The sequence below is a fragment of the Drosophila gunungcola genome, unplaced genomic scaffold (assembly GCF_025200985.1).
Source record: "Drosophila gunungcola strain Sukarami unplaced genomic scaffold, Dgunungcola_SK_2 000060F, whole genome shotgun sequence".
In the NCBI taxonomy this organism is placed as follows: Eukaryota; Metazoa; Arthropoda; class Insecta; order Diptera; family Drosophilidae; genus Drosophila; species Drosophila gunungcola.
In genome coordinates this window covers 308,864-318,172 of record NW_026453223.1, presented here as the reverse complement: position 1 = coordinate 318,172, position 9,309 = coordinate 308,864, and the positions used below count along the sequence as shown (strand labels likewise).

Below are 9,309 nucleotides of genomic sequence, written 5' to 3'. Positions count from 1 at the left end.
CAAACAAAAAATAGCTTAGAAACAAGAAAAGGGTTTTTAAAAGATTTTTTTTTTTTTTTTTGTTAGTCTCACAATAAGTGAGATACACATGTTTATGGTAGTATAATTCTGAAATATCTGTTACAAATTTGGGTAGAATATACGCGTTCTCTTACAGCCTTTATTTATAATATTATAAATTAAGTTTTACTTATTCTATTTTTTCTTTTGGCGACGATTTGCAATCCTGTTTTATGTATTCTTATGCCTAATTAAGGGTTATTTAGAGATTTTCCGTTCTTAAAGTGAGATATGTTTTGGTTTTAGGCATGTCATATAACACTGAAATAGCTATCGAGAATCGAGCTAGACTATAAACGGTATTTTAGAGACTTGTATCCCAGAATTTGAACTCCTTTTAAAACTGTTGTATTGCCCAATTAAGTGTTACCTGGCGGGCGTTTCGGGGCGGATTTCCTTCTAAGTGGGCCGCTTGTAGTGCGGTTCATTGTCCAAGGACACGTGCCATGTGGAAGCTGCTGAAATGGCGAATGGGCGACGTCCTGATGTCCTGGTGTCCTGATGTCTCCTGTAAGTGTCAAGTCGACCCTGCAACCTCCGTCGTGCTGTATGGCCTTCTAATTGAATAAATTCAAGCCATCCCGTCCGTTCCTTTTACTTCATATTTAGACCATTGCGCTGCCATTGTGTGGCTATAGAAATACTATTTCCGAATGTATCGTATATAGTGCTCCAACGCAACAACATCTTGGTATTATCGCAGCAAGTTTCCGGGATTTCGTACTGTATGACAAATTCTATATACAATACGAAACCTTAGAAATTTTCTGAAGTTAGCTACCATAAACTTCCAGTAAACCAGGACTACAAGCATTTGGCAGTTGAATTCTTGAATTTAAGCACTGCCTACACCCAGTATGTGATCTGTTTGCGATACGGATGTGGTGGTGGCTTACACTCAGAGATTCCGGATCCTTCGAATTGCATCACACCACACCATCAACATACGATCAACATCTGCACAAAGCATCGCCTCGCCATTGGTGAGGGCACCTCCAATGGCGAGCCGGCTGCATTGGATTAGTTTTCATCAATGGCGGAGCCCTGCACTGACCAGCAGACCGACAGATCGTGACCCATCCATTCCCCTCCAGGGTCTGGACTCGATCACGCGAGTATCGCACCTTCCTGCAATCGATAATCGGTGAGATATTCACGTCGTCGAATCCGTGCCTTGGTCAAATCATCATTTCATTTAAAGGTGCGCGTAATATGTATAATCAAAAATTTGTATCATTATTATAATCACTTTCATATACCGAAGATTACATTTACCAGTGAAAAGTGTTGTACAATTAGTGAATCAGAACTAAACCATAATTAAAGTTTACAGATCCTTTTTTTAATAACCATAGAATATTTGTCAATCCATTTTGAATTAATTTCAAAATGTCATTAGGAAAGTCTGTAAAACGACCGTATCTCTTGTGTATTAAGCAGTTTATTGTGCGTCGCTGTGATCTAATTCAATTTTCGTTAAAAAGTTATTTTTTACTTTTTACACTCTTGCCTTGCACCAAAAACCCAATGTAATTTTCGATGCAGTAGAATATTGGATATTGGACATGCACGTTTGAAATAGAAACTGTTAGCAACCCCCACGAATTTAAAGCGGAATAATTTCCTTACGCTAAAGAAAGTTGAATGCTTGGGGATTTAATGCCTTCATTTATTTTTTTTTAACAAGTTTTGACACGATTTTCTTTAAATTGGTTTACAGACATTAAAGATGACATAAGGTTTTGAATTATTTATTATTTTCATTAATTTCCATTTCCAATACAAAAGTATGTTTTAGATTTTATAAATCGTTAAACCAAAATGTATTATTTGAAACAATACAAAGATTATAGAAACCCTCTTGATGAAAGTACTTTGTATTTTAAAATTCCTAAGAAAAAGAAAAAATTTCGAAATTCATAAATGAAGAAGAAACAAGTTGCAGTAACTGCTAAGCTTATTTTCCAATTTCGTAACCCACAAAAATGCAATTAAAAAAAATTCATCCAGCAACAATGAAGGTTGGTCAAGAGTATAGTAAACACTTGAATTATAATTTGGTAAATTGATGTGGTGCTCTTGCGGATCCAAGGAGCCGTTTGGTATGAGCATTTCGGGCAAAAACTGTGAGTTAAAAAAGTGGGGAAACGTAATTGAAGTGAAATCTCTGTGTTTAAAGCGATATTTATGTTGTTTTCTTTTGATATCGGATGTCGCTATAGTTGTTGCTATCAGCGCATTTGTTATTGGCGCTTTTCTGCGCGCATTAATGAGCTGCTTGTACGCTTTTAATTTGCATATGTCTGTAAATGCCGAATCGATAGATAGATGGGCTTTTGATTAATTAACATATACAGGCGCGCACAGTCGCACACTGGCACACCCCGACCGGCCATTCCGACTGTTCGGTTCGTCCGGTTGTCCAGCTGTCCGGTTGTCCAGCTGTCCGGTTGTCCAGCTGTCCGTCTGTTCGAGACCAGAACACAGGATGGAGGCTGGAGACTGGAGAATGAAGCCCGGAGAGCGACATGGCCAAAAACCATAATTGATTGTCGATAATTCATGCGAGCTTAAATTGCCAATTGCTTGTGGAGCGGAGGGTTGGATTCCAGGGGGGGGGGGGGGGGGGGGGGGGGCAGGTGGAAACTGCCGGGTGGGGAGATGCGGGAGATGTTATAGAGATGACGGTTGGACATTGATGACGGCTAATGGCGAACATACAGACGCACCCATGTGCCCCAGCGACTGTATATTTATATACTCCAATATCTGCAGCACATATATGTATGCACATTCATACATACATATGCATATATGCATATGTATATGTATATGTATATGTATGTGGCCAACAGACTTTGCACTACATATGCAACTTGCCTGGAAATTGGCTTTTGTGGGTGTGTAAGGGGGCGTATGTGCGATGTGTGTGCCTCTCAGCCTGTCCACTCGGACAGTCTGTCCCTCAAAAGCGGAGAAAACATTGAGTATCGGACACAAATAATACATGAAATTCAAATTGGCATATTTTTTAACGAGAATTGGAACCGTATCAAAGCATACAACTTCCTGCTCAATATATAATTATAATTATAGATGTCTCATTCAATGTATTCAACTATTTAAATTTAAATGACTTCCTTTAACCCACAATGGAAGGAAAAAGAATTGTTTCTTAACCCAATAAATTTGTATGCCCGTAAAAGCAGACTCCATATAATAGACTATTTATTATAAATATCTGTATTACAGATTCTTTGGTAAAAGGGTATATTGCATTCGTGGAAAAGAAGTAAAAGGTAGAAAGAAGCGATTTCGACCCTATAAAGTATACATATTCTGCACGCTCTTGGATTCTAGTGTTGGCCATGCAGTGCGGCAGACGGGGGAATATTTAGTTTTAAGTTTGTTGGCTGAGTAATGGGTATCTTATGTTCGGGAAACTTGACTAAAGCGTTCTTTCTTTTTTTTAATGCTTTTTTTTTAAATTTTGGTTTTTAATATTTATAAGCGAGTTTAATTTCAGTTCAGTGATTTCTATGCCACCCCCGTATATATTTACCGCAGGAGCAGAGGTATCCCGGGAGATGCAACAACCAGATCCCAGGAGAAGTAGCAGGCCACCAGGATACCACAAAACTAGGACAAACAAATTGTTGCAGCTGGAACTCAAGTCTCAGCTGTCATTTAGGTACATGCGATAGGTATTACAGTGAGGATCGGGTCGAGTCGATCGCGGCAAAAAGGACGGAACGGAAGTGAATCCCCAAAGTCGGCGGCACAGCCAGCATTCTACGCCTCTGGCTTACGTTGCCCTTGAAAACCGTGTCCAGTGACGTTGAATGCAATTGTGTAGACGCAAACGGCAGCGACTCCAATTTCGATTGGGTTTATTTAAATATAAATATTCGAATTTTTTTTTTTTTTTTACAACTAAACGAAAAACAATTTAAGTGCTTAGTTGGATGGCAAATTAGAAGACATGCGGGAATGATGGCTAAACATTCTAGGTAAATGTGTAATTTATGATTGTTATATTCATTTATCTAATACTTTTTTTTTGTCTTTTCTGCTTTCCACATCCACGTTTTGTTTGAAGACTTGGCTTAGCCCATGGCATCCTTCACACAAAGCTTATCCATTTGATCGGAGTAGAAAGCATTGAAGTTAATGCGGTGCACGAGATTCATGAATCGATCGGCGGTGTTCTTTCTTGCCATATGTGTGATTTGCTTAAGGAACGATATAAGCAGGCCGGTGAACTCCAGATCAAAACGCCTCACCCGCTCGGAAAACGTATCCGCCGGATCCAAAGAGCTTTCCAACTGTCAGAGTACACAAAAAACACAAGTTATTTATTTTGACAAAATAAGTTGCATAAGTTAATGAATAAAAAATCGTATACATAATTAGAATCCGCTTAACCGGGTACAAAAGATATGAAAGGAATCTAATAAACTTCTAATAACATATCTCTATAAAATACGACACATATTAATATATATTTGGTAAAGGCGCTCTGAACTATTAACACTACCAAAAAATAAGAAGTTAAAAAAATTTAAAACGATAGGTTATGTTATCAACTTCAAGTATATTTTTTTTTTATTTTATTTTGTTTCAGATCAATAAAGCTAAACAAATAACTGCCTCCGAAGCATATTTACCCTGACATTTATGACAAAATGTAATTATTAAATTTGATTAACAAATGATGTCATTTTGATTTAAACTTAAACGATAGGATGTGATGTTTCTTACGGAGAAATCTCCGTAATAAGTACTGCAGAATTGAGGGCATAAATCAAACGACAATCTACTGTTGTTGTACTTTTTGTGGGTGAAACTATAAAATAAATTGCTTATATTTGTAAAAAAAAACTTATTACGATTTGATTTAATTTCATGCACTTATGAACGGGAGAAAAAAATAATAAATCAAATATTACTAAACAAAATAGAAAAACATGCAATCATGGAAATAAGAAGGTTATTTAGAATCGGGGTCAGGCTGAAATGCGATCCAGCTAGACTCCCCTGGGAGCAAAGTGGAACCGGGGGCCACCGCCAACAGAAGTACAGGTAAACAAATCGCAGAAACTGAAACGAATAAGGTGAGCACAAGCCTACACAATACCTGGGGCCGGTGCGAGCTCTCCGGTTCGGAATCGGAGCTGTCCGCGCTGTCGTAGGTGCTATCACATACCATCGACTTGAGCTCGGCGTCCAGGAAGAAACGCTGCGAGCGCTGAGAAGGCGGATTCGGATTCGGCATTGGAATGGGAATTGGGGTAGATTGGTACATTGGTAGACGGAAAAGACAGAGTGTTTAAAAGCAGAGCAAAGAACAAGACAAGAAAGTTGTACAGGAGAAGCAGCGGGATAACGCCGGGCACGGCGGGATAACTTAGCCAGTTGGATAGCGCCTAGCTGGTGGACTCACCTGGATAAACTCGCAGAACTTGAGACAGATCTTGCAGAGCTTGAAAATGCCGCGGTTAAGGTGCGAGGACTCCGTCAGCATGCAGTTCTTGAGGCACGAGTCGAGGAAGTCCTGGTGCAAGCGCAGCACGTTGTCCACATTCTCCACGTTCTTCATCTTCTCGATGAAGATGTGCCAGTTGGGCTCGATAATCTCGATCATCATGTAGTACTCCAGGTTCTGGATGGCGTTCATCATGCGCTGGCGCAGCGTGAAAGCCGACCGATAAAGTTCAGCCGCTTGCGGCGAGAACTTTTTGGCAATAGCGTTTTCCTTCCAAATCCTGCAGACAAAAGAAGAGCGTTAAGGCATATAATCAGCGGGAACTTGGGATGAACGGATGAAGGGGGGACAAGAACAATAAACCCACTTGCAAAGCTGACGCTCCACGTGCTTGCAGTAGAAGAGCTGGCGAAAGAGCATCTGGTACTTGGAGATGGCGATGTGGTTGAGCACCAGCGAGACGGGCCACTTAACCTCGTAGTTGAAGGCGAAGCACTCCAGGCCGCTGAGGTCGAGACGTTGCTGTGCCTGCCAGTACTCCTCCTTCTGGTTCATGATCTTGGACATCTGCGTGACCAGGTCGTAGGGCAGCAGCTCGCAGTGCAGATCGTCCTTGTAGGGATCGTTGCGGGCGGAAGAGAGGCGTAGGGTGAGCCCCAGCAGGTTCTCCAGCGTCATGGGCAGCACCTGATCGACGTTCTTGGACAGCTCGTCCTCGCAGGCGTCCATGAACTGCATGGAAAAGTCGCCCTGGTTGAGCAGAAGGTAGCGCTTCACCGACTGCAGGTGGCCCATCAGGTCGTTCTCCGTCAGCAGCACGTCGAGCAGCATTCGCGCGGCGAAATAGTAGGCGTCATTGATCACGGTTACGTGGCGCTCGCTGGTCGGGTCGAACTCAAGGTGCATCTGCTGTGTGGGCATCACCCGCTTGCCGCACTGCCGGATCACATTGAGGTACTTGCCGGTGCGAAGGATCTTGTCCGAGTACTTTTCCAGGAACGCTGGTATCTGGTCGCGTCGAACGGTGTAGCGCTTCTCCCAGTAGTCATCCGAATAGTGTTCGGGCAGCTCATCGCGGTGGATCACCTCGTTGTCCTCCACGAGGAACTCCTGGTTGCGGTCCACGATTACGCCCTTCTGGATCCAGAGCTTTAGCATTTGCATATACGGCTCGGCCGCCTTGCGCATCAACCCAATGATCAGTTTCTGGGCTGACCGGTCGCCTTCCAGCCGCTTGATCCGCTCGTGCAGGAGTGTCAGCACTGCGGCACCCCGGTGCCCGTTTAGCTGAATGTCCACCAACGTCGTCCAGATCTCCTCCATTACCCAGAGCGTCGGCTGCATGTAGTAGAGCAGCTTCTGTATGGTTAGCTGCTGATGGCGCAGCTCCTGTTCGGCCTGGACCATCAACAACTAGATTCGGGACGAGAGTGATCAGTTAGTTGGGCACTTGCTGAAGACAGGGATGCAAAACTCTTACGTAGAAGTCGTAGGTAAGCTCCTGCAGCGCCTCATTCAGCGAATCGATGACCTGACCCTGGCCGTCGGTGGCTGTGACGATCTTCTGGATGCCCATGAAGTGCGAGGCCAGTGGCAAGACTTCCTGCACCAGCTCCGCCAGCGAGCGGTCCAGATGCGCGTGTACGGTGAAAACCGTCTCGTACCTGGCCAGGCCCACGCGATTCGGATCGGGCGCAATGGGCACCACAAAGTTCTCGCGCACGCCCGTGAGGCAGTGCAGCAGCTCATCGAGAATCACCTGCTGTTGGCTGACTAACGGCATGGCTGCGAGCTCTGGCTTGGGGAGCTGGTTCGCGTCCACCTTGTAGTAGTCCCACAACAAATTAGTGCGGTACTCGTCGGGGACGCCTGTTGGCGTTACTACAGGAATCGCCGCTGTGTTGAGAGTGCTGGCCGTTTTGCCGCTGGCTGCTTCACTGGTTAGCGAGCGGTAGGTGCTCATCGATGGGCTGGACACGGCATTCAGCACTCGCTCCTTGATCTGATTGTGATTGTGATTAGATTGGTAGAGAATTAGTTGGCTGGCAAGCTCTTAAGCTCTTGAGATCTTACCAAACTCAAATCGTCGCGCTCCTCCTTGCTTGACCCCTGGTGCCGTTGCGGCTGCAAGGTGCGCCGCCTGGCGAAGACTCCGCCGCTGGAGCTGGTCTCGGGGTCGCCGGACCTTCTGCTGTTCACCGGAGTCGAAGTGGGAATGCCCTGAGACTCTGTATCGGCCAGATTTCCTCGGGAGGTGCAGGCAGTGGAAACGGAGGCCACGGAGGCCATGGAGGCATGCACATCCGGCAAGGCCTTGCCCCGAAGTGGCGAATTAGTCACTGACGTCATATCGTTGCTCTGCGGACTGGAACGGAGGCTTAGACCGTCTTCACTGTATCGTTCGGCGAAGACGAGCAGTGCGTACATAGGGTCCTTCCTGAAGGGGATGCGCGGATGGAGGAGATAGAGATTGCCACAGCCAGGAGCCCCACCAGACTCACCTCTTCAGAATCAGCCTTATCTCGGCGGTCACCTCCTCGAAGTTGGGCCTCTTCACGCTGATGGTTATCAGCAGCTTGAGCAGCTCGTTGACGGACAGGCGCTTATCGTGGATGGCCAGGAACTCTCGAAGGATGCCGTCCGGGGTATAGGGCGCCCTGCCGATGTCGTTCCCAAGATGGAGGATGCCAAAAAGGAAATTGAAGAAGAAGAAGAAGAAGAAGAAGAGGGGAGAAGCTATTTAGCGCCGTCTAACAAACTGGCCACCTGTGCAGACAATCACTCACTCCGTCTCGAGAATCAAATTGGCGAGCACTTGGCGCACCGGATCGGTTTTACTCATCGCTGCAGTTGCGATTTACAGTTTTGCGCTATTCCTTCGTTATTTACAGTTAATTGCCAGCCGAATCGCCAAAAATCGAGTGAAATTTCGAGTGGCTCTCCTTTTTTGTTTCGGTTGAGTGAGGGAACAGGGTTGTCAGCTACCGGTTGTCTCCTTCCTTATTTGATCCTTTGTAGCAGTGCAGACACTCATTTTAGTTGGTCGCCATGTCGCGGCTAGCAAATAAAATCAAATAAAAGCGGCGTAAACAACTCGCAGCAAGTTTGCATCACAACACGGCAGTTGATATTTAATTTTTTAGGCTGTGGTAACACTGGTCACGGTAGAAAAGTGGGCGCGTTCAGCAGAGTTCGTTTGTTAGACATGAATGTCCTTCTGGCGGAATATTGACACCAAACGCAAATTATTTATTTAATCAACTAATAATATAAACCTAATTAAAAACTCACTAGACTCTAAAAGCATCATCAGCTATATTCTTCCGCTCATCTAGGATAAGTATGGTTATATTACTAAATATTTATTATAATATTATGATCTACAACTGTTTAAAACATTTCTAAGAACAATTATATAAATGCGTGTTTTTACTAGGTAACCACCAAATGAATTACCCAGCTATAAAACAAATCAAGATTGTTTAAAATTGTGCGTAATATGTGTTTTAACATTTGATTCTCATAAAATATAAAAAATTTTAATCAAATAGTCTGCAATTGTAAAATTTCAAACTATAACATTTGCTTTAATGCGTTCTTGCTTGCCTGTGAAAATTTTTTTTTAATTCCGTGAAGAGTCGCCATTTTTGACGCAAATGTATTTTTATTTCTCTTTATTTTGTTGACTTAAGTCACTTTAAAATTTAATTTGGTTTGTGATTATGCTTGTCCTTGTGACTTATATTCTGTCATTCGCTTAGAGT

General features: G+C 43.7%; 1 protein-coding gene across 2 annotated transcripts; it reads right to left on the bottom strand.

Moving 5' to 3' along the window:
- Positions 1 to 3,933: 3,933 nt before the first annotated feature.
- Positions 3,934 to 8,690, bottom strand: LOC128264175 (gamma-tubulin complex component 2 homolog). Of its 2 annotated transcripts, XM_052999545.1 has the most exons (8): positions 8,332 to 8,690; positions 8,047 to 8,202; positions 7,619 to 7,982; positions 7,026 to 7,547; positions 5,913 to 6,958; positions 5,504 to 5,825; positions 5,198 to 5,308; positions 3,934 to 4,385 (listed from the first exon to the last, which is right to left on the bottom strand). In XM_052999545.1, the coding sequence occupies exons 1-8, from the start codon at positions 8,385 to 8,387 to the stop codon at positions 4,167 to 4,169; spliced, it is 2,796 nt and encodes a 931-aa protein (XP_052855505.1). In that variant the 5' UTR covers positions 8,388 to 8,690; the 3' UTR covers positions 3,934 to 4,166. The 2 variants fall into 2 exon arrangements, with proteins under 2 accessions (XP_052855505.1, XP_052855506.1); XM_052999546.1 differs by lacking the exon at positions 5,198 to 5,308 and having other exon boundaries at positions 8,332 to 8,688.
- Positions 8,691 to 9,309: the final 619 nt, after the last annotated feature.